At 42.8% G+C, this 25,939-nt stretch overlaps 1 protein-coding gene across 6 annotated transcripts in view; it reads left to right on the top strand.

Moving 5' to 3' along the window:
- gpt2 (glutamic pyruvate transaminase (alanine aminotransferase) 2) overlaps positions 1-25,939 on the top strand; it is a 41,450-nt gene that overhangs the window by 5,677 nt on the left and 9,834 nt on the right. For 3 of the 6 annotated variants that reach the window (XM_069901683.1, XM_069901685.1, XM_069901684.1), the window contains 4 exons: positions 21,925-22,014; positions 22,880-22,988; positions 24,381-24,514; positions 24,704-24,947. In XM_069901683.1, the coding sequence (XP_069757784.1) occupies positions 21,982-22,014; positions 22,880-22,988; positions 24,381-24,514; positions 24,704-24,947 (520 nt within the window). In that variant the 5' untranslated portion in view covers positions 21,925-21,981. Of the gene's footprint in view, positions 1-6,589; positions 6,942-19,970; positions 20,056-21,924; positions 22,015-22,879; positions 22,989-24,380; positions 24,515-24,703; positions 24,948-25,939 lie in introns of those variants that run through there. The other 3 variants (XM_069901682.1, XM_069901681.1, XM_069901686.1) reach the window with 2 other exon arrangements.

Below are 25,939 nucleotides of genomic sequence, written 5' to 3'. Positions count from 1 at the left end.
AAAAATATGAACACACAATTGCAATAGTTATGATCAGATTCAATTAATTCAATTCCTACACAATGAGATGAAAATAAAGACTATGGTAATCTGTTCTGTTTAAATGGGTCACCTTGGCAGATTTAATCGAACAAACTCCTCTACATCCAGTCCTACTGTCCAAGGCAGATCCTCCTAATTCTGTATCTTGGTGAATGGCTCAAGCCTGAAATGTTAGTTATGTATCTTTATCTTTGGGCAATGTTTGACATGCTGAGTTTCTCCAGCATTGTGTTTTTACTTCAAATGTGGAGTCTGCACACTTTCATGTTTTACTTCCATAGAGAAGACCGAGGCAGAAAAGCTCTTCCACTTGTAGGTGGAACTAGGGCACATACTTTTAAGATTTGGAGGGGTATGAAGATGAATTGCTTTGCAGAGACTAGCGAATCTGTGGAATTCTCTCCCTAAGGAAACAGTAGAGGCTGCCTCATTAACTATATTTAAGGCGCAGTAGAATAGATTTTTTGCATTATGGAGATATTAAAGGTTATGGGGAAAAGATAGGTCTGAGGAGCTGAGTCCATAGCCAGATTGGCCACAATCTTATTGAATGGTGGAGCAGGCTTTATAGGCAAGATGGTCGACTCCTGCTCCTGGTTCTTATTCTTTTGATCTAAAACAATGGGGGGGGGGGGGGGGGGGCGGGGGGAGAGAAAGAAGCTGCTCATTACTAATTTTAAATCCTGGAGGAAACAATAGGGTGGCACAGTTGGCATAGCGGTTTGCACAACGCCCTTACAGCACCAGTGATCGGGATCAGGGTTTGAATTCCGCACTGTCTGTAAGGGCTTTGTACGTTCTTGTGTCTGCGTGTGTTTTCCCCAGGGATTACGGTTTCCACCCACTGTTCAAAATGTACCAGGGCTGTAGGTTAATGGTGTAAATTAGGCAGCACAGACTTGTAGGCCGAAATGGCCTGTTAACGTGCTGTATTTCTTTTTTTAAAAAGTATTGCATGAATCCTCCAACACTTTTTTGCACTGTATCGTGTTGATTTAATTTCTGCGTGTCACTTTGTCCGCTAAATACACAAAACATTTTGGTTCTAAAACAGAATATTCAAAGTAATTTTCCCCAAATCAATTCCTTCAGAAAAAATTACCTAAAAATCCTGAAATATGACAGTGAACACTAGAAAAGAATTAAACCTTGAAGAGAAACTAAGAAGGAATCTCTTGGAAATGAAGAAATCATTTTCATATTTTGCAGAGACTAGCGAATCTGTGGAATTCTCTCCCTAAGGAAACAGTAGAGGCTGCCTCATTAACTATATTTAAGGTGCAGTAGAATAGATTTTTTACATTATGGAGATATTAAGGGTTATGGGGAAAAGATAGGTCAGAGGAGCTGAGTCCATGGCCAGATTGGCCACAATCTTATTGAATGGTGGAGCAGGCTTTTATAGGCAAGATGGTCGACTCCTGCTCCTGGTTCTTGTTCTTTTGATCTAAAACAATTTGGGGGGGGGGGAGAAACAAGCTGCTCATTATTAATTTAAATCCTGGAGGATTCCATATTTTTCTCATCAATGCATCGCAAAGAATTTGATGTTTAAGTATGGTTATTGTTGCTTAGTAGGCAAATGTAAAGAACAATTTGTGAATTAAGATGCCATGAATATCACTGAAAAGCAGATAATGTTTTTATTGGTTCATGGATGAACATCAGATGCCAGGATAACATTGAATCTACACTGATACTTCAGTACTACACCCAGGAAATCTCCTCACAACATCCCCTCATTTGTCAAAGTGCAATAGCACTTCCTGAGAAGACTGAGGCGGGCAAGGGTACTGGCCACCATCCTGTCAACTTTCTAAATGTGCTCTATCAAGAGCGTCTTGGCTGGCTGAATCACAGTGTGGTATGGTTGCTGCAGAGTCAATCCACAGGACTATAAGAGAGGATCACTGGTGTCTCCCTTCTTCCACCCACCCCCCACCCTCCCCCCCCATAGCATTGATGTGATCTATCAGGATCATTGTCTGAAGAGGGCTCATAAAATTAAGAACCTGTACCACCATCTTCCAGCAACTCCCATCAGGAAAGAGCCAGAACAACCAGGGTGAGCAATAGCTTCTTCCCACGGGCAGTGAGACTGCCTAATGAACTGCTCATACAATCACTCTGAGAATCTTTAACAAAATTTATTTATTTTCATAGATGTACTGCATATAAGTGGCTTGTAAATATGTGTGCTAAGTCTATAATATGTCTGCACGTAGAAAGTCAACAGGATGGTGGCCAGTAGCCTTGCCTGCCTCAGTCTTCTCAGGAAATGCTGTTGTACTTATCTGACAAGTGAGGGGATGTTGAGAGGACATTCCTTGGATGCCGTACTGAAGTATCAGTATAGATTCAATGTTGAAGTTCTGAATAGGATCAAACAATATAGTAAAATTTCAGTCCCATTCAACAGAACTAAAGAGAAACATGAAATCATTAAAAAAAATTGGTGAAAAACAATGTAAATTGGGTGTTAAAATATTATTCACAGAATTGTGATTCATACTTGGAATATTTGAAAATGGTCATAGTATTCCAAGATACTTTGAAGAGGGATTTAAATAATGATCTAATAGATGAAACAAAAAGGGCAAAATTACTTCCCTAATTTGAATTTGTCATGTGGCATAATTGTTATCTAAAGTTTGAAATTGGTCAATATTGTTTTCTGTTATACTGGCAGTTAACAATATAGGGAGCTAACTAGGACGGAACTCAAGTTCCCCTGCCAATATCTATTCATTTGGGCAGGTAGTTACTGCAAATAATTGTCTTCTCAGCTGTTGCATCAGGTCGTAGGGTGGGCAGTTCACTCCTTGCTGATGGCTGAATTGCTAATCTTTATGCTGCCTGCTTACTGGCAAGCTATATCCCTCACCATGCTACTGGAAACTGAAACACCCAAAATAGGTTTTAACAAAAAAAACTCATCTCTTGTCATTCAGCCTTTCAATGCATGTGGACCACTGAATATTAGAAGGCCTCAGGATCAGTCTGGGACTTTGGTAACCAGAGTAAGGGGGGGTTGCTCGCACAAAATGTAAGGAAGCGTTTAGTCAGCAGTGAGAAGGAAAGCATATTCATCAGAAATTACAATAAAGATATCTTCATCTGGATGCAATTTGAAATGGCTTCAAAAACTTTAATGAGTGATCAGACACAGGATATCCAAATTCACCACAGTAATACTTGGCTTGTAGAGTGTTAATTTGTTTAGTAAATTCCCTTTGTCACTTAGCTTCTCATTATTTGATTTGTAAATAAATTCAGCAGCAAAAATAATCTGGTGGGATAATGTATCCAATGGACGGGATAGCAGAATATATGGATAGGACCTTCATTGAGCATAGTTCTACAATCAGCAGGTAGCAACAGGTCGACAGTGGATGCCATTGCACTGGCTCTACACAAAGCCCTGAAAAACGTGGACAACAAAGATGCTTACATCAGGATGCTATTTATTGACCACAGTTCAAAATGCAACATCATCCCCTCAAAACTGATCAGCAAACTCCAAGACCTGGGACTCAATATCTGTGTAATTGGATCCTCGATTTCCTCACCTCCAGACCACAATTAGTAAGGATTTGTAAAAACATCGCCTCCATAATCTCCATCAGTACCGAAGCACCACAGGCCTGCATTCTTAACTCCCTGCTCTATTCACCATACACCTATGACTGTGTGGCTCGGTATGACAACAAAGCCATCTACAAATTTGTTGATGATCCCACAGTAATGGGTTGTGTAAAGAAAGGTGATGAGTCAGCATTTAGAAGGGAGATTGAACACTTGGCTGAATGATGCACCGACAGCAACTTCAGTCAATGTCACCAAAACCAAGGAGATGATTATTGACTTCAGGAAGGGAAAACCAGAGGTGTGTGATCCAGTGATCATTGGGAGATCAGAGGTCGAGAGGGTGAGCAAATTTAAGTTCTTGGGAGTCTATTGTTTATAGTTAATTCTCCTCACGCTTGTCTCTTATTCCAACAATTTAAAACTGCATTATATTCTGACCCACTTATTACTGGTGATATTCAAGATTCAATTTATTGTCATGTAGTTAAAAACAGTGCAATAATACACAAAATTACCTTTTGTCTGCTGTGAGGCAGACAGATTTGCCATCGGCAGAAATTGCCTGAAGAACCTCTTCGTCAGAGAGAGAGAAGCAAAGGAGAGCTCCCCCCTAGCCTCACTGAATGTCCATGGATTTGCTTCCAGTGCTTCCACAACATCCAGTCCAAACCATCTGCAACCCAAACTCCAGATCTGAACCTCCGATATAACTAAGAACCCTTCAGAGCCCTCTTGCTTCGCAGATCTGATACCTGGATCAAGACTAGCCAGACGTCACTGCTGCCCTTTTCCTATGAATTTATTCAAAATTCTTAGCTTGCCGACATATTGTACTTGCAGTGGCCCTTCAATCTGTTTTGTTTTGCTCACACAAGTTTTTATTGCAATTGTCCTGCCTAAAATATATTTTCCTTTTTATCTGTTTTCTTCCTTTTCTGTGAAATTCCTTAGAATGTTTTCAATTTAAAGGGAAATAAAAATAAATAAATGCAAATTTTTGTCATATAGCTTGCAGCAGTGAAGTACCAAAAGTCTTTCTATTCTTTACCCTGGGTATTTGTTACTTTACAGGACATTGACGCAGTATTATCTGAAGAATGGTTAGCATAATTTTTAACACAATGCTATCACTCTGCTTTGAATCCAGCACTGTTTGTGTGTTCTGGTGTGTCTGTGTGCGTTTCTTCCAGGTGCTCCCATTTCCTCCCACCCACCAAAAACTAAAGGGGTTTCTAGGTTAATTGGTGTATTTGGGCAATTATGTGCTGAAAAATTAAAATCACAAAAAAACTGCAGATCCTGGAAGTCTAAATTACAGAAAATGCTTACTGTATAGATTAGGCTGCATCTGTGGGAAGGAAAAACGATGAATGCTTCAGGTCGAAGGCCTTTGTCAGAACAGGGAAAGCTACAAGAAGGATGGGGTGGCATGAGTCTGTGAAGGCATAAAACTGGGGTAACCATGTGGCTGAAATATAAACAATTAGAGTAGAAACATAGACAAAAAAAATGTTGAAGTTGTGAAAGGCCAAGGAGGAAATATCATCCTCTCCCAGAGAGAGAAGGGGGAAATGAAACAAACCAGCTGAGCCAATGTCACAGATAGGTGACTGAGACCGGCAAAAATAAAGTTACTTGTAGAATTAGTCTAAGGGATGGAAAATATTTTCCTACAGAAGTGAAGGCTACGCCCAGGCTAACCTGTCAGAATCTGCAACTTCCCTATTCTTTTGTTGTAACTGTTCCAATTCACATTGCTAAGTGGCCTTGCTTATACCATATCCCCATGGGCACTCCAGTTTTCCCTATCAGTGGCACCCCCCTCCCCTCTTGAAGATTCACAGGTGCATTTTGTCTCCACCCCAGTTCTGACTAGACTTGAAACGCTTGCTCCACTTCTCTTTCTAGGATGACTTGCTGAATATTTCCAGCATTTTTATGTTTTGATAGTGTGTTCACAGGGTCAGCTCTAGATTCTCTGTTAGAGGGGGGCTCGTTCAGGGGGCTGCGGGTGCTGGCAGGGACCAACCTGTCATTCATGCCATTTTCCCCTCTAATGTGGGACATGAGGACACTTTTTTATTGTCAAGGTCATTAGACGTAACTGACGCGTGATGCGGCCAGGGGAGGCAGGTGGAAAGTCGCAAGCACGCTAGTGGAGAGGGTCTGATGGCCATGGATGGTCGTGACTGTATGGGGGCAATGCCTGCGGATGCCCCCCTCCCCCCCCCCCTTTGCACCAACCCTGTGTATTGAAAGGAACTGACATTTCCGCCACATCTGCCCCCAGTCTTCATCCCCGAGTATATTTAGCAAATGAATGCTCATCAGCCTATTGAACACTTCGACCCTGGTATACATGTGCTAAACTCTTCCTATCCTAATTTCATTCCATCCATGTGCCTGTCTTGATGTGTCAGCCTTCACCACCCCCGAGCAAGGCGTTCCAAGCACCCACCACGCTCTGCACAAGAACAAAACTTGCCCCTAAACTTCCCTCCTTTTGCTTTGGACTCGTGCCCTCTTCCTGCCCTGGTAAACAGGCGCTGGCTGTCCACCCTGGCTGTGCCTCTCACAATCTTGTCGCCCTCTTGTTAATGTCCCTCTCCTCCTCCGCTCCAAAGAAGTCCCAGCTCTGCCCATGAACAACAACTCAGCAGGGTCAAGTTTTGACGTCCCCTTGGTTGCCCTGCGATGACAGCGCAAGTTTTGAAGGGCAGTTCCACATTTCTCAATCAGGTCATTTGCAGCGTCCTGGACGACAACGGCTTCAGATGATTAACAATTGCTCCCTTTTTTTACGGTCACGGATTCTTGACATGAATCTCTCCTGACCCCCGTACCCCCGCTCCTTTTGCCAGCAAGCGACCCGCTGTTGCTGACGCGCATGTCTGCCCGCCAGACGGCCTTCTGGGAGGTGTAGTCTTGCCGCCGCAGTCCGGCGGGCTGGCCGGGCGACAGCTCCCAGAACCCCTCGCGCCAGCGCCCCAGAGGCTGAGCGGTTCGGCCGTGGCTGCCGCTGTGCGCGGCGGTTTCGGGGACGCCCGGCCTCTCGGGGCGTTTGAGCGACCATGAGCGGGCTGAGCGTCGCGGCGAGATGGATGGCGGCCGCCGGCGGGGAGATGCTGGCGGGGACCAGGGGCTTCGCCACCGACCTGGCCACGGTCTCCAATCTGCGGGCCGTGGCGCCCAGGCAGAACGACCGGGTCCTCGGCCTCGGCACCTTGAACCCGCGGGTCCGTGCCACCGAGTACGCAGTCCGGGGACCCATCGTCCTCAAAGCGGGGGAGCTCGAGAGGGAGCTGCGACAGGTGGGTTGGCCTCTCGTCTTCCAACGGAATGGGAAGGCGCAGGTCCTTCGGCTGCAGTCTCCGGGGCAGCTCTGCCGGGTGAGGGTGGGGGGTGAGGGTGAGGGTGAGGGTGGGGGGTGAGGGTGGGGGGTGAGGGTGAGGGTGAGGGTGGGGGGTGAGGGTGGGGGGTGAGGGTGAGGGTGAGGGTGGGGGGTGAGGGTGGGGGGTGAGGGTGGGGGGTGAGGGTGGGGGAGGGGGGGGTCTGACTGGTCCCCATCCTTTCCTCGTGGCTGCTTTTGGGAACAGGTCCCCTCCCCTTGTTTCACGACCACCAGAGATTATCGGCAGATAGTTTCATTCAACCGTTCAAAGTGTCTGCGCCCCTCAGGTCACGTCCGTGCCTTCCCATCGTTGAACATGCACCTTGTGGTCACACACCCCTGGATTGCCTGAGCCCCTCAATGCCCGGTATGGGAAGGACTCTCGTCTCTGGTCCTCCCCCCCCCACCCAGGGTGCCCTGGCGTTGGCTGCACCGAGCCTCCGCACATACTCCTGCCGCCTGGAATGTGCACCATTCCTGCACTAACATCTCTGGGTGCTGAAAGGCCAACAGGTACTGGGCAGACCAGAGTTCAGCTTCCACCGAGGGGATGATCTTCCATCAGTTCTAGATGTCCGACTGTGTGCATTCCTGCGAACGGCCCTTCAGTCAGAGAGCTACTTCTCTGTCAGGCGGCTGCTGTGGGGGGGGGGGGGGGGGGGGGATGATCCTTCTCCACCCACACTCTTAGTGAATCTGCATTCTGCAAAGAGGTGGGCAACTGTCTCCACTCCACCGCAGTCATCTCGGTGATGATGGACGTTGTGGGTGCTGTTCTGGTTGTGCCGAAGGATTTGACAAGGAGACCATCACTCACCGCCAACCAGGTCAAGTCCTGGTGCTTGTTTGGCGATGAGGCCTTCTGCCAGATGGCCTAGACCAGGGGTGTCAAACTCAAATTCACGGAGGGCCAAAATTAAAAACTTGGACTAAGTCGAGGGCCGAACTAAATATTTATTGAAAATTTTCAACAACATCTGCATGTTTTCTCTTCTTTCAACATATGTAATGTTAAACTTTTTCTTATTAAAATAAATGTTTAATAATAGTTTTGGATAAACTCTGTCATTGGCCCATTTCCTTTAGCGTTCTGAAACCATGCACATGACGAGTCAATGAGGGATGATTAAAGCAGTGGTCTTCAAACTTTTTCTTTCCACCCACAGACCACCTTAAGCAATCCCTTACTAATCACAGAGCACCAATGGCACAGGGACGTGAGTGGAAAGAAAAAGGTTGAGAACTGTTGTATTGTGGTAACTTCACATCTGATTAGGTTAATTGTTAGGCAAGTGGTCAGAGAAGGACCCCCCCCCCCACCCCAAGAAAGGCTTAAATCACGGGAACAAAATAAGCTTCCGTCTCACTGCTCCCAATCTTACACACAGTCCTGATGTGGAATGTGGGGTCGCAGCTCCACGTTCACCCGAGTTCAGGTGCTGTCTGTGTGGAGTTTGTATGCTCTCCCCGTGTCTTGGACCAACAGGTCGGTCGCCTGACTAAGGCACCCGAACCCCCCATTGAAACGCCAGCGTCCGGGGCGGTGGAGGAATTGGCTGAGAAGAGCGCGTTGCTCCCATGGTTGGAGAGGGATTAAACTGCGATCTCACGGCGCCGGGCTCGTCTCCAACAAAAGGAGCGGGAGGCAGGGTCCGCTGCGCACGGAGTGAGGGGGAAGGCATCGCCAACGAGACATTCGGTCCGGCGTCGCCGCTGAAGCGCAGACCCAGTGAGGATGGTCCCCAACTCCAGCCGCTTCTGTGTGTCCGGGAGCCGGGCGGGCTGAGTGCGGCGCTCCGATCCCCGGGATTCGGGACTCTGAGATCCCTCCACACCTGTGGCATCTTCATTTTCACCTTCAATGTGCATGCACTATACTGGCGCGGCGGCCAGCGGGCCAACTCTAATATATATTTAGTATGATCTTGCGGGCCAAATATAATTATATCGCGAGCCAAATTTAGCCCGCGGGCCAGAGTTTGACATGTGTGGCCTAGACAGTTTGCTCAGGGAACCACCCCATCGCGTCCATCGAGTCCTCATCTCTCAGCGTCTGCAGGATGAGCTGTGGTAACCAATACATGATGGCCTTGTGGTCAAAGGTGTTTGTTTTGTCTGGATAGGTAGTGTGGCAAAGTCCAGCTGGACATTGCATGGCAGTGGGACCAGACCTATCTTTCGCAGCACTTGGGACAGGTAAAACTTCAGCACGTAGCGGCACTTGGTGTCCTCGTTCTTTGGATTCAAGTGCAGCCTAATGCAGCCGTACACAAAGGTGGTCAATCCTCAGGATGAGGGCAACGTTGGGTACACCTTTGCCTTTGTTGTCTGGCATTTTGTACATTGCGGCTCATTAGACCCTTTTCATCTTGAATCCCCATGTGACTGGGAAGATTGGTGATCGTCAGGGCAGACATACACATACACCATGTACAGCAGCACAGAGAGCACCTTGCACCTGATGACTAGGTTCTTCCTTGTTATTTTTATTGAGAGGGAGCGCTGCACCCACAGAACCAATTTATGGTGGACTTTAACAATCCGCTCTGGCCAATTTATGTTCCATTCCTCCAATGAAAGGGATGCTGGACTGGTCAAACCCGTAACTGAAGAACGTTGCCTCACTATTCTTCCACTTTTCCCTGGCACCTGATTCAGACTCAAAATGGCCGCAGATGCTGATCAGTCAGCGGACCAATCATTTGTCTGAACAGAAGACGCTGATGTCGTCAATGTATATGGAGGCCTTGTCCTGAGTGCCTCCACTGCATGATAACTGCACTCCTCTTATACCCTCGTCCTTGATGGATTCAGCAAAGTATTCTATGCTGCACACAAATAAGATTGAAGAGACTGGGCATCCCTGCTTGACTCCAGAATTAATGAGGAAGCTATCTGTTTCCCACCTATTTAATGGGACTGCACTACTGATGTCTATGCAGAGCAGTTTAATGCACTTACAAATTCTCTCACCAGTCCATCATGTATGTATGCGATATTCAGTTGAAAACCTCCTGGTCTAAGTTACCAGTTGTCCATCCTCCTGTCCTGCACGAAGACGATGGTATGTCTGAGCAGCGTGAGGCTGTCAGAGATTTTCCTGCCCAGAACTGCGCATGTTTGATTTGGGTGGATCACCTGCCCCAGGGCAAACTTGATTCAACTGGTGATCATTTTTGGACAAAATTTTGTAGTAAACATTTAACAATGATATGGGTCTCCAATTCTTGATATGCGCCTCCTCCCCCTTCGGTTTGAAGATGGGGTTGATGGTGCCTGTCCTCATGGAGTCTGACATGCCGCCAGCAGGTTTTGGGCCATGCAGTCCCACAGAGCCATGCACAACTCAACTAGTTAACCGTCGCTTACAGGAGTGTTTCTCGACCCAAAGGAACAGATGGAGACTGTCACCTCCCACAGGCTAATTGGCTGGTCCAGACTCTCCTGCTTGCTTTCATTTAAGACCTCTGTGAGAGAGGACGGGAAGTTTTGGGAGGCCATTCCGTCTGTAGCCTTAGTGTCATGCAGTTCAGCATAAAAGTATCTGCTGATCCTCTGTATGCCGTCCTCTTGCTTAAGGCTGTGGCTCCCTCTCGAGCTCCCTCTGTGAATATTTTAGAAGAAGCATGAGCATGTCTCATCCTGCTCCACTGTTTGGACTCTGGATCATAAGGTGATCTTGGAGGACTACGAGGTAAGTAGTGCATCTTGCCAGCTCTTCACCTCTCTCACGTCCACCCTTCTCGACTGCAGAAGTTTCTGCAAGTCAGTCTGGAGTTGGCTCCATTCTCTATAACTCTTGCTCTCCAAGCACCCTTGAGGATAAAGACCTCTTGAAGTTCTCATTGGTCGCTTCCCACCAGGTTACTGGGGAGTCAAAGAAGAGTTTCTCTGACCAGCATTCTCCTTTAATTCCTCTACATTCTCTAGGGTCAGCAACTTTATGTTCAGCTTCCACATTCCCCTGCCTGTCTTCAAGTCCTCTTGTAGGTGACAGGAGGGGGTGAAGGAGGCAGTGATGAGAGAAGAACACCGGTGTGATGTTCGTGGAACGAAGTCTAATCAAAGACTGGGTCCAGCTATCCAATCTTGACCAAATGGGCTCCACCTGCAAGGTTGCTGAAGGCATCGTACAGCTGTGTGTTCTTTCGCCATCAGGCTCCTGGAGGAGCTGTTCAGTCTGCTGTCGGCATCTCCGGATTGTCCATCTGCATCACAGATGCATGAGAAGCCCCCGGCCAGAACGACTGGACGGAACATTGCCAGCAATGGTTGAAGTTGCTGGAAGAGGGCCAGCTTTTTGCTTCAACACAGGTGAAATATACAGATTGATCAGCCAGAACAAGGTACATTTGAGACTCTGCCTGTTGACACTGTGCACTGTGCCTTCAGCACCACTCCTGGTCTCCCAACAACTGGGAGTGGTAAGGCTTGTGCACTGTTCCTGGACTCCCAGAGCTGGGGGGGGGGCAACGACCACGACACCGCTCCATCTCCAGCTCCTGGGGCTCTACATGTCTGCCTCTACACTGCTCCTGGTGTCCTGGAGCTGGTGGTGGCGGGGTGCTATACATCGTAACCTATTTTCCTCCTTTCTTGGTCTTAGCTGTTCTTCTACCTTAGTCTGGCATTCGTGCTAGCTTCATCCTTGGATGGCAAGAGGTTGCCACCTTCTGTTTGCACCTTGACATTTTTGTTCTGGGTTTTCTTTCTTTGCTTCATTTTTTTTCTCCGCAGCTCCCTCCTCCATCGACTCTGCCTTCTAAGGATGGGCCTCCAGTCTTGTCGCTGTGGTTTCAGGGTTGGAGGTGGACATGCTTGGTGTCTCCTTGCTTCCTTTGGTCATAGTCTCCACTAGGATCTCTGTCACAGTTGAGGTTGAGGGTGTGTTGACTTTTTATTGCTTATGTGTAGGCAGCTACCATTTTGGGCAGGCTCTGTAGAGGTGGCTTGCTTCTCCACACAAGGTAGAGCACTTGCTGTCTGCACTGTCTGGTAGCCTTCCTACTTGTAGTTCTTACAGATGACCGCTGCATTGGGCTACCATACGTCCAGGCTTGTTGCAGTTCCTACACACCCTGGGGCTGTTCAGTGTAGACCAATTACCCACAGTTCCAACCTAATGGTCAACAATGGTCTCAGCTTCACCTTCATTTGGTGTTGCTGGTCTAGATTCCAAACATGTCTTTGATGTCCACGCAGGTCCCTGTACCCTCATCATAATTGGCCAGGAAGGTTGGGACGTCCATGACTGGCTCATGTGGGTTGAACATGTGCACCATAATCACCCCTTCCCTGTGTTGGAAGGGTGAAGAGTGGCTGCGCCTTGAATAGCCAGAGTTGAGACACATTCCCCTTCTCCAGCAAGTCCCAGAGCATCCTGTGCCAACGTCATATCAAAATGACTTATCCATGACATCCTGGAGGCAGTAGATGTCCTTTACCTCAAATTGCAGCATTTCATCAAGACCTTCTGGACAAAGAGATCCCAGTAAAATTGGAACCTTCACAGAACTTTCATTGCACCCTGATGGTGTTCTGGATTTTTTGTCCTCCCAAGGAGTTTGCTGCCACAGCCAATCCTGTGAGACCTGAGGTAAATATGTTTAAAAGGTGCTTTGGGCCTGAGCTTGACAACACTTTATTGACTTCAAGGCTTAGTGGCCCATTTTTTCATGTATGTTTGTGTAGAATAAGTGTAGGTACGAGATGTACATAAAGGTAAAATATACAGGGTACTTGTTACAGCTCACTGGATAAATGATGAAATACACAGATGACATTTGTGCATGTTTTATTCATTATTGATTCCTTTAATGAAGCATTAAGGCTAAAGAGCTATACAATAAAGCTACTCTTCTAAGTCTACCCTTGCAGGACCACAAGCTGATAGATAATCACAATGAAAGCATTGAAAATATGTACCTTTATCTGTTTCCTGGCCGCTGACCTTCAGCAAAAAGAAACTTAATATGCTCAAGATCTCAATTCAATTGTCCTTCAGTCAGATGAATATATTGCACAGTACAACTCCGATTATCTGAAATCCTCAGTTATCCGATTTTTGTTTTTGGAGCCAGAAATGATGTCTGTTCGGTTCCAATTTTTTTTTTTTTGATAATTGAGCATATCAGAAATGCTCATTTATCCAACAATTTCAAAGCCAAAATGATGTCATTTCACCTCCAAAAAATTTCAGATAAAGATATCCAAAACAATCAGAAATCCTCAGTTACATGAAATTTTTTCGGAGCTCAATTGACATTACAGGTTAAAAATATATATGCGACATATGTGTATGTCTCCGAGACGCCATTTTGATTCCATTGGAGAACGATAGACTTTATTGTACTAGAGACTGCTGGCCCGGGTCCAGGCTAGGAAAAGAGCGTGAAGGAGAGGAGACTCGACCTCTATGGCCCGGAGTCACATGGGCAGGACGAGGGAAGAGTCAAGGACAGGAAAACACCCGGAGGGTGGGCCAGCCAGTGCACATAATCATATTACCACAGTTTATGGCTGCCCATGCAACAGAAAGTGAAGCTTCTGTTTTTTAGTGAGAATTAAACATTTCATTTTTAAAAAGCCTCTTGTTGTTTGTATTGTTTAAACACTGTTGGAAGTGATTTGCTGTTGCTAATGCGCTGTTTTTTAAAAATGACTAGTAATCTGAAAATATCGTTTATCCAAAACAGGCCTGGTCCCAACCATTCGGATAATTAGAGTTGTATTGGATATGTTGTAAATTAGCACCATTTCAATAAAAAAAAAAGTTTTCTGATTTTAAAATGCATTCCTTTGCTAATGCTCCTTTTTGTAACTTGGCCTCTTTGCAAGTAAACAAGGCTTTTCAGTTTTCAAAAATAAATTCACAGAAGGCTATGAGCCAATCTTAATCTGTGGGCCAATCATATCATGTTTTAGATTCTTGTTTCAGAAAGATTTGAGCAGTTCAGATGTGGTTGAATTGTTTTTTTTAATCATCCTTGAATATAAAGCAAGATTAATAAGTGAACTTTTTATTCAATTTCCAATAGTTGAATCAAGACAATTTGACTAGCACAAGTACACTAAAGGAGTATTTTAACGCACAACTTTCTGACATTTTATTGGATTAAATCAAAATGAAAATTAAAAATAACTGCAGATGGTGGAAATCTGAAACAGACAATGGAAGATAAATGCTGCTTTATTTTGTCCCTCTATCATCAATCAGGTGACATCACGAATAGTTTATCACCAGAGAACCTTGTCCTGGCTGCATGCTATCCATTATTCATTCGATCCTTCTCTCACCCTCACTACCACTTAATCCTAACTTGTTTTCTCTTTCTCACAGTTGTAATGAAGAATCATCGACCAGAAACTTTGAGTTTCTTTTTCTGCAGATGCTACTTGATTTGCTATGTGTTTCCTGCATTTTCTTCTGTGTTGTGTTGACTAGGTTTCTCGAGACTGAAAACATTTCTTAAGTACCCTGGTGGATGTTAGAAAGTAACAATTTTCAACTGTTGTTAGCCATTAACATTTTCCAAATCAGGGGCACAGGGCCATGCTCGTGCAACTCTTTGTTTGGCTGACAGAACACAAAAATTGAATAAAAAGGAAACCTTATCTCTCTATCTCATTTTAATGTAAAGAATAGATTTAACCATGTGGGCTATGCTTGTCTGAAGCAAATGGTAGCTACTTTTTTTTAAAAATGGATTCTTTTGGAAGATATCTTACTATGACATCACTATAAAAGCAGATCCAATTGAGTATCCAGTGAAATTTGCAAGACAGTTTGTGTTGTCATTCTGAGTGCTGGAACCTTGTTGATGTTGCGGTTATTACTCTATTCTCTCCTCCTGGTTCTGCATCAGCTTCCTCGTTGCTCTGCTGTTCCCTCTTATTGATGGGCAATCTTTTCCCATCCCAGAGTTTATGTATCATCAGTTAAATCCTTCTAAGGAAATTGTGAAGTACCATTGAGATTTTGGTCTCTGTTACATCAAGTTAGGGTGTACATAATTCAGATAGAGTGAAATCTCTTTGCTTTATAATGCATATTTCAAAAACCAGATATTTTCCTTCCCATTAATGTCGATAAGACTAGTCATCAAATTATTCAGTTTCTTAGCAATGTCATTACTATGCAATCTCTCTTTTATTTTGACTTTAATGTTTTTTTCCCCACCCTTTTTTTTTCATTTCTTTTTTTGTGATGCCTTCTCCTACCACTAGTAACCTCTGATGTTTTAATTTTTACCTGCAGAATCCTCTCTTACCTGAACTGTACTGTTTATTGTCATGTACTGATATCCAGGGAAAAAAACAAATATTTTGCTTGCTATTCAAGCAAGTCAATCAATGCTTAAGTACCACATAAAATATTTAAAGATCAATGTTGCTGATTTCCCAGGTCCATATTTTGCACTACATCATTTGAGCACTCTGTAAATGTTGTCATCTTGTGCAGGAGCGTGAAGATGAGCACTCAGCAGGCACAAGGACAACTTCTTGCTCGCTGTTGTCACATTTCTGAATGATCAATAAACCTTATAATGCCTTACTTTGACTTTTCGTGCACTATTTTTGTAAGGGTGCTTCCATGAATGTTTGCATTATTGGGTGCTGCTAAAAAAACAATGAATTTTGTGACTTGCTCATGTCAATAAATTCTAATTCTGGTTCTCACTGTTTGATAATCTGATCCTCTTCAATTTTCCCATTTTCTCTCATCTTTGCAGCCTCAAATATGCTTTGTGCAGTCATGAGTAGGCCTGGCATATGAGTTGCTGGACTGAATCTATGTGTCTCATCATGGTCAAATCTTCCAACAGCTCTTGTAATATTCCAGTGTGCTAATCATTTTAAATACTTTTGCTTAGCAAATCTTGCATTCCTCTCCTATATACTCAAAACACAAATAATTTTGAAATTTTCATATAGTTTCTTCCCCTTGAAGCAGATTAAATTATGCTGTCATTGAACTGGCAATGTTCTTTCTTAATTTTTCTACACAACTCCATGATCCTTTTTTTTGGAGCCACCCTGATTTAACTGAGCAATGTGTTTCCTGTCATGGTTCCTCTTAACTGCAATCATTTCCTGATATTCTCAAGTTTCAATCTTTTAAATGGTTTGTTCGGAGATTAACAATCATTCTGTGCTTTGTTTGAATGCTATATTTATCTGATGCTTTGTCACAATGTAAATTCTCCACCTCTATCCTTGACTTAACCTCATGCAAGTTTTGCACACTGCACTGCTCAGTCCTGACATTCCTATATATTTCTCTTGCTTTGCTGTAGGCTTTTTTGTTTTTGTTGGCAAAATCGAAACTTTCCTAGTTCTGGTCTCTGGAGTTTCGTATGTAAATTATGTCTCTCTTTGTCCTTTGTTGTGTTGTAATTTTTTGGTAAAATGCCAGTTATTTGTAACCAGCCAATTTGCAGAAATGGGCCCAACCTCCCTGCTAACCAAACTGAGCTCATCTATTTTGCCTCCCTCCATATCTCTGCATTCAGCCCATGCCCCTCCCAAACTGATGCATGTACCCTGTCTGAATATCTTGTAAATTTTGCAATTGTACCCATCTCTACTGCTTCCTCTGGAAGCTCATTCCATATACAATAAACCCCTGGTATCTGGAATTCAAGCAACCGACAGCCTTGAGCAACTGCCAAAAAGAGGAAAATACATTTAACAATTAGTAAGAATAATAGGTTAAAAAAATGTTTAAAATTGTAAAAGTAAGTATTCCCTGAAGTAACAAATATTCAGACTTGGTTGTACTTTGCTCGTAGCTGCTGTTTGAATAAATTTGTGTGAAACAGCAATGACATCGCCCAGGATGAAGAGCTGGTTGATGCCATTCATGGCTGTGGTGACAATCTAAAAGTGTCTCTGTTATACCTGCTTCGTAAGATCGCCCCTGTCAGAGGCTTTGTCTGTAAACTTGGGTGGGGTAGATTAATTATGTCGTAGCCGCGCGCTACTTGAAAGAAAGACACGTGCGAGTGCAGTCAGGTTAAGCTCTCTTTTATTGGGAGCTCAGGCCCAACTTTTATACCTCTCGCATTCCCGCTTTTTACTGACGCAATGACCAGCATAACAAAGCGGGTTTCCCGTGCCCTGGTACCCTGTTGCATGAAAATCCCTTTTTCCCCATGCACTGTCCCTGTCTGTTAGCTGTGCAGCGGTGCCAGCGCCATTTTGGAGTTGCTGGCCCTTAAGCTGCCCTTGCTGTTCGCCGATTCACTTTCTAGGGCCAGTGCCGCTGTGCAGTCTGCTGGCTTTTAGGTGCACTTGCCACCCGGAGTGCCTTTTGATCGCTGCGGCAGCAGACCACCACAATGTATAATTTTATTGTTTGTCTTTCAGGTGGCTCCCCGGAGGGGGAGGAACCTGCAGATGCTGTGACGGTTAAAATGTTTTCAAAGAATGTGACTAAAATATAATGCTTTAATGTAAGGTCACCCTCAGCCTCCTATGCTTTCCAACTCACTGCTGGCTGACTCATATTAGTTTCTCATTAAATGTTTTGTATGTTAACTTATGTAAAGCCATACTGGTGTTTTAAAAAAAATTCTTGGCCATGGTTCAAATCATAAAAAAAAAATGTCCTTTTTTTGTTAATTTTTGTATTTTCAAGAGAACTTTGGTTTTGACATTTGTGAGGCAAATGAATAAATGAACAAAGTTTTGAACTTTTGATGATTGTAGTATTGCAACAGAGAATTGAAGGCATGAAAGAAGTCTGCAATTTAATCACATAGTCTGCCATGTGATTAAGTTTAGCTAATTTATTGAAAATAATGCTAAAGGTTGATCATTTAGCCCATGATAGTTGTGCAATCTAAATTTCTTAATCTAGCAATAATCTTGCAAAATTTTATCTACTCTGCAGTAGGTCACTGCATTCCCTATCAGAACTATTGGTATGAAATCATGTTGTTCTTAATTTTAAAGTAGCCATTTTTCTTTTAATATTTGTATTTTGGGTAATTTCCAATAATATTTATGAATAAAGTCTCTCACTGATATCTCAAGACCTTGAATGCAGTTTTTAATATTTATGCAGGTCCCATAATAGCTAAAAACAAGTTAATACATCATGATTGATTTGTTAAAACTATTACACATTTCTTAAAACACATTAATATTTAATACAAATTTCATCAAGATGTATGATTCTGTCTTTGTCTTCCCTCTTACTCAGACTATTAGTTTATTAATGAGTTTGTGGTTTATTCTTGTCACCCTTCTCAGTTATTTGGAAAAACCAATAAATTGATCCTTACAAGATATCTTCTCCCTCTTCCTCTGGTACATTTTATTGTGTTTATTAATGTAACTTGATATGTTCCTGTTTTTAGAACAGGGGTGGCCAAACTTGCTTCACATAAGAGCCACATATGATAAACTTCAGATGTTGGAGAGCCACAAGACATGAAAAAATATTACATACATGTTTTTGCTCTTGCATGCATATTTTAAAAACATTTTAAATAAATATTAAGAAATACATGTATGTAATTATATTTATTTGTGTATGCAGTTATAAACTGCTAATTTGTATTTTAATAATAAAAACATACACATATACATTATCATATCTCTGCTCAAGGAAGCAGTAGAGGCTGCCTCATTAAATGTAGTTAAGATACAGCAAGATAGATGATTGCATCATAGGTGAATTTAAGGGTTAAGGGGAGCTGGGTCCACAGCCAGATCAGCTGTGATCTCACCGAATGTGGGAGCAGATGCTACAGGCCTGATGGACAACTCCTGCTCCTGTTTCTGATGTGTTCTCTTCGGGAACGCTGCTGAAACTGGTCTCTGCAGACACCCGCATCATTGGAGCGTCCATAGCTAAGTGCATGATAAGGAAGTGACCCGATGCAAAGCTGTCTCCTGCAGCAGGGGGAGGCCAGAAGGCCCACAGTTCTACTCTTCTTGTCCCACCCTCCGCTCCCCTCTTCCCAGTTACTGGCAGGATGAAAGGAGTGGCTGTTGGGGGTGGAAGCAATGATATGGAGCAGTCTAACATTTGCGCTTCCTGGTGCTGACTCTCCATCTGGTTAGGCCAGGACTTGTCCATGACCACTGACAGAACCTTCACTCCTGCTGCCAGCTCCAGCTCTGTCCTGAATTGGATGAGGTTCCTGATTGGGACCCTCTAGCCTCTTCTTTTCATCACCTTGCTTTCCCCCCCCCCCCCCCCCCCCCACTGCCAGAGTGCCTGCTTTGGACAGATATCCTGCCTCTGAACTCTCCTAGCCCAGTTCCGGCTTCCCGACCTCTGTGGCCACTCCCTGCGGAGGACCTTTAGCTTTGACTGACCCTCTTACTGCATGTCCCACATTGGCGGGGCTCTGCTATGGTGTGGCCCGGCCCGAGTGATGAGACCTCAACTCCAGCATGCACTGCTCATCCTGTTGCTCTGGAGGGGCCATTACTCTGATGCCCGGACCCTTTTCCCTCTCCTTGTTACACAGCCTGGGCTGTGACCGACCCGGGACACCCTGGTCTGGTTGCAGGGATTTGCAGTGTCCCGGGGTGATTGCGGGAGCAATGGCATTTCCTCCAGTTTCCCCATGTGGGCCACCATCTCCCTACCTCTTCTTTGGGCAGCTGGCTGCAGGCAGGGCCACTAGCTCCAAAGAGCCATGGTGCCCTGTGAAGGCTTTACCTTCATCTCGCAGACAACAAGCAGCTGAGACTCCTCCCCACCCAAGCCTCTGGACACCATGAAGTGCCTGAAAGAGGATCATCCTCCACCTCTCGCAAGCCACGGCCACAAAAACTACCGTTCTGAGCATCAGCTCGTACAATTCCCATCTCAACCCACCATATTTCAGTGAGCCGGACGTTATGTGTCAAAGAGACACAAGTGGCTCGAGCCACGGTTTGGCCGCCAAAGGTTTAGAGTAATTAAATTTAAATGTGCTTTCTTTGCCAGAAGGCAAGATTGGAGAAAAGTAAAACATTAAAGTCTGCAGACACTGTGGTTGAAGTAAAAACACAACGGTGGAGAAACTCAGCTGGTCAGTGTCCTTTATATAGCAAAGATAAAGATACATTACCAATATTTTGGGCTTTGGGAAAGTAATAGATAGATAGGAGGAAAATACAAATCATGAGGAATTTGAATACAAGGATTACAATTTTAAAGTTTAAGAAAATAAGTGGACCAGTGACCATTGTATGTGTGTGAGCAGAGACTTGTGGAAGAGTGGTTGTTGGAATAGGATGGGCATGTGCTACGTAACTTAGCCTAAACTCAAGGGAATAAAAGATGGGAAATAATAAGCTTAATGGGAGAGCATAGGAATCTGATAAAAATAGAACCATGCCCTTTAATTGCCTTATTTGTTTTTTCTTGCGACGTGGATAGATCTCTATCTTCAACCCAGGAGAAAGTTTTAGCTTTTATCATGTTGATAGCCAGATGAGCCATTTTAATGTAATGGAAAGATGACTCTTCACCTACCCATATACAGTGGTTACCTAATGTAAGTTCTATTTAAGCTTGGAGAAAATAAGATACAACACTAAAGAAAGAAAGTTCCAATTTTAGGGGCCCATTCATAGAATACTGTCATGATTGGAAGATATAAGAAGTTTGGATGCACTAGTGATTCTCTGTCTAGTGTCTGAAGGTCGCTATTTGATCCATATCTTTACATCCTTTTCTACAAAGTAACCTTGATTGGAGGGAGGGGATAGAATAGATTTAGTTTTAGGTTTTTTTTTTGTTTAACTTGTTAAATATGCTTGTCCTAGATAATTTCAATAAATTAAAAGTACCCTTTGTTTAGTTCATGGGATATTCTAATGTTTTACTTATACATATGGATTAAAAAATGGCCAGTTATTTGGTTATTAAGGACTATATATGTAGGATTTTTATGTTAAACTCAATAAAAATAGTGAAACAATGGTTTCTGTGGGACCAGAGGAAAACTAGAATTGCAATGCAGTTTAATACACAAAAGAGCTGGAAAAACATAGCAGGTATTGCAGCATTGTTTATGGTAAACAGCCCGAGCCCTTCAAGGTATGAGCAAAAAGCAGGCAGGTACCCCAAAAAAACAGTGAGAAGAGGGGCAGGGGGTGGAGTACAGGCCAACAGGCAAGAGATCATGGGCAGATATTAGCATCACAAAAGTTCTGGAGAAACTCAGCAGGTCACGCTTTCATGCAGGATGCAGTACCTCCTTCATGAACTAAAAGTTCTGTGGGAAATATTCAGTTGGGGTCCTTGGCAAAAGACCAGTGTGTGTTGCTAATTTTGTGCAGGCATGAAGAAAATGCTTAATGTTGGTTTGTAAATGGTAACTATTGGAAAGAGAATTTAATTTTCTTTTCCACAATCTACTCATTCAATTTCTTCTTTTGATTCGTTTGGAATTAGTTCAATGGCTACTTTCATTGTCTCTGTAGATGTTATGAGATACAATAATATATTTACGAGATTTGAGGCTGTGCCTTTAAACGGATTGGATCAATTGACAAAAAAAAATGTTTATTTAAAAAAATGTTTACTTCGGGTGGCATGGTTAGCGTATCAGTTAGTGCCACACTGTTACAGCATCAGTGATCGGGGCTAGAGTTCAAATCCAGCACTGCTTGTAAGGAGTTTGAAGGTTCTCTCCGTGACTGCGTGGGTTTCCTCTGGGTACTTCAATTTACTCCCATGTTCAAAATGTGCCAGGGTTTGTAAGTCAATAGGGTGTAATTGGGCGGCACGGGCAGAAAGGGCCTATAACCATTGCTGTATGTCTAAATTAAACGGGTATGTTTGCTGTGGATTGTTTCTACTAGGGTAATATTAACAGTTATTAACTGAATACCAGTTAGATAGAGGCAAGCACTTGAGTATAATTAAATTCTTCTGTTTTACTTTCAACCAGGGAGCACAGAAACCCTTCACAGAAATAATCAAAGCTAATATTGGTGATGCTCATGCGATGGGACAGCAACCAATCACATTTCTTAGACAGGTAGGTGCGAACATCACCATCAAGCTTTCTGAAAGGAAATTATCTTGTCTTCAAGTAGAATGTTAATTTCTACAGAGTCCTATTACAATGAGAGACTTTTTTCACTTGTGTGATGTGGAGAATTTCTAATATTTTTGTTTTGTTATTTTCACTTGTGTGATGTGGAGAATTTCTAATATTTTTGTTTTGTTATTTTAAATTGCCCAACTCCTCCTTGCAGTGCTATTAATTATCAACCTCCTGCCTAAAAAAGTAAGCGCATTTCTGTCTTCCTCGTGGTTTCTGGTTTTCTTAATTTTCTTCTATCACGCACCAATGTAAAAAAAAAAGTCGGTGTGGCCACATTATTGAATAGAGAAGACTGTCTTAAGCAAAGGATATTTAGAGGAATTTCACGAGCCTGATTGAAAATATTCTTCTTCAGCATGTTGAACTTGGGAAAACAATTCAAGCGCTTCAAATAACTAGGCAAACAGTGCCATCAAAACTCAGCTTAATGACAAAATTAACAGTTATAGAATTCCTGGAATGAACCAGAAATAACCAGCTTAAGCATGTCAGAAAAAAAAATTGTTTGGTATTCTGATTAAACTAGAATTTAAGAAATACCAAAAGCATCTTGTATCAGGTTAAAAAAAAAAGGCTTTAATGGCTTTGGATGTCGCACAGGAAATCAAGGATTTTTTTTGCTCAATTAATCATTTTCTATTTTGTTTGGCAATTCCTGTAAAGTTTTCACAAGAAATGAGCAATTACTGCTGCCATCATTTTGAAAAAATGGTTGCTTTTTAATGTTTTTGGAAGAAAGAAAGTGACTAACAGAAAATCCATTTAAATGATCGGTTACGTTTCCTACCCTATTCAGGTCGTTGCTCTTTGTATATATCCTGAACTGATTGGGAGCCCTGATTTTCCTGCTGATGCAAAAGAGAGAGCCCAGCGCATCCTTCAGGATTGTGGAGGACATAGCCTTGGTACATTTATTTCATCCCTATTTGTGCTACTGTATTCACTCTTAGGCAAGTGATGTCTCAAGGTCATTGGTGAGTAATGAGTATGAAGTTCTATGGCAAATTGGTAGTGAAAATTTATGAAAAAGTCCTACTGATGAAAGGAGGAACAATTGTAATAATGTAGCGTCCAGATCACAGTATGTGCTACTCGAGCTTAATAAACCAGGATGTATTTTTCTGAATTGTATGAATTCTTGCGTTTTTGTATTGGTCAGATATTGGTACCCTTTAGTTTGTGTGGAAGAATACTTTGTTTTATAGAACAAATTATTAATTAAAATATAACCCAAAAGTAAAAATGCTGAAAGATTGATGGATGATTCCTGTAGATGACCATTACTTAGAAATCATTAACCCAGACTTTGACAACCTCTCCTAAGTGAGTGAATTGACAAATTGGCACTTGGGGTCTCCAGCCAAGCTATTTTGGAATGGACAATTAAACAGATTTTTTTTTGAGCTTCTGGCTCCTTGATAAAATCAGTTCTGATAATAGCATAATAAATAAGCACTTGCTGTTCTCTGATACCAGCTTTCAATTAACCTTTGAAAAGGCCACAGGAAATCAGGCCATATTGGATTGTGGACAGCCAATACCATTTTCCTGGGTTGACAGTAGTAAATACTAGAATAAAGTGTAGGCCATATAGAATGGAGTTGAGGAAAAACTTTCACTCAGAGAGTTGTGGATCTGTGGAATGCTCTGTCTCAGAAGGCAGTGGAGGCCAATTCTCTGGATGCTTTCAAGAAAGAGATAGAGCTATTAAAGATGAGCGGAGTCAAGGTATATGGGGAGAAGGCAGGAACGGGGTACTGATTGTGGATGATCAGCCATGATCACAGTGAATGGTGGTGCTGGCTTGAAGGGCCAAATGGTCTACTCCTGCACCTATTGTGTATTGACATCTGTTTAAGGTGAGTGGCAGAAAGTTCAGGGGAGACATGAGTTACGTCTTTTTTTTTTTACAGAGAGCGGTGGATGCGTGGAATTCCTTGCAGAAGGTGGTGGTGGAGACTGGTATAATAGGGATATTTAAAAGACTCTAAGCACATGAATGCAACAAAAATAGAGGGTTATGAGTTTGACGAAGGGAAGGATTAGATGGTTGTGGAGTAGGTTTATATAGGTCAGCAGAACATTGTGGGCCAAAAGGTCTGCACTGGGCTGTAACATTCTGTGTTCTAAGATACTTTCTGTTCAAAACCAAGCTGCTACTGGAAGTTGAAAATGTCTTAAATGTTGCTTGTACTTGAGCTATATGCAAGGGAGAATAGATATGCTCCTGGGCCACAGTTTCCTTAAAAATGTTATCCATCGAAGTTTTAATAAATTATTTTTAAAAACAATTTCAGGTTCCTACAGTGCAAGCCAGGGTCTGTATTGTATACGACAAGATGTTGCAAAATATGTGGAGTCAAGAGATGGAGGAGTTCCTGTTGATCCAAATAATATTTACATTACCACTGGAGCAAGTGATGGAATAATGGTATGTATGTCAGCCATTCAGTGACCAGGTCTTTTACTCAGTAACTGAAGGACTAGACTAGACTTCCACAGTTAAATTAAATAAACTAATTTTGAAAATCTTCTACTTGTCAACTACACATAATATATATATAAATAAGTTTACTTTTTGATTTTCTGAATGGTGTGTCTCTCCTTTTTTTAAAAACAGTCTGTGTTGAAACTGCTTTTGACTGGAGAAGGCAGAACGCGAACTGGGATAATGATTCCAATCCCGCAATATCCTCTGTACTCTGCAGCCATCTCAGAGCTGGGTGCTGTCCAAGTCAACTATTATCTGGATGAAGAAAATGCCTGGGCTCTGGATAAAAGTGAATTGAGGCGAAGCTTGAACAAAGCCAGGGAATATTGCTACCCAAGAGCTCTCTGCATTATTAACCCAGGAAACCCAACTGGTACTTCAGCCATTGCTAAAATAGGATGCATGTTTATGGGGGTTTTCATTGATAATAATGACATTTTAAAAAGTCTGTCTTATTGCAGGCATCTCTACATTTGTTTTAAGTGGGTCACTTTTTATTCATGTAATCTCAGTTGCAGGACTTTTACTTCTTGAAGAAGTTTGTCCATTCTGGATCTAGAGCACATATAATTAGTGTCATTTCAAAGTTCAACTCTTGGCAGTTTGCATTTGGATGACATTTGAAATCATCTGTTTGCATTGGACAATAAAAATACTGCAGCTCTAGTTAATTAGAGGATGCATATAAGTGATAATGATGTTAACTGCTTAGACAGAGATTGGGAATTCTTCTATCCTTCAATCAGTGACTACACTGCTGTAACTGAGATTGATCTTGCATATCTTTTTATATAATAATCTGTATTTTTCTGAAGTTCCTCTGTGTTTCATGGAGGGAGTTACTGTGTTTTTTTTTAAATAAGGGGTCTCTTCCAGGTGCATGGGTCAATCTGACGTTGAACTAGGCTCCATTTTTTTTCCATGATCATGTGGGGGGGTTTTCCTCAGTCTTTTGTTTCCCTCCAAATCCTAAAGTTATACCAGTAGGTTAATTGGCTTTGCAAATTATCCCTTGGTGTAAATCAGTGAGAAAAAGAATCAAAAGGAGTCCATTCCTTTATTGACAAATTAGATGAGAGGGGATGTAGGACAAATACAGTTGTTTCTCTGGGAGCCAATATGGACTAGATGCACTTCTATAGTGTTATGTGTTTGATAAATGTTCTCTCTTAACTCTGAGTCATGGAGAGACCATTTCTGGAGTATCATATCACAATTCTATGGGTCCATAGTGAGACGAGGAGTAATTTGATCTCATTATTGAAGAACAAATGTATAGTCTTTGAGGGAATGCAGCAAAGATTCACCAGATTTCCGGGGATGTTTTGACTAGCCTAATATAGATTGAAACAATTATTATTCACT

The sequence above is a fragment of the Narcine bancroftii genome, chromosome 10 (assembly GCF_036971445.1).
Source record: "Narcine bancroftii isolate sNarBan1 chromosome 10, sNarBan1.hap1, whole genome shotgun sequence".
Classification (NCBI taxonomy): domain Eukaryota; kingdom Metazoa; phylum Chordata; class Chondrichthyes; order Torpediniformes; family Narcinidae; genus Narcine; species Narcine bancroftii.
The sequence above is the reverse complement of the archived record's forward strand: the minus strand, read 5'-3'. Positions and strand labels throughout refer to the sequence as shown.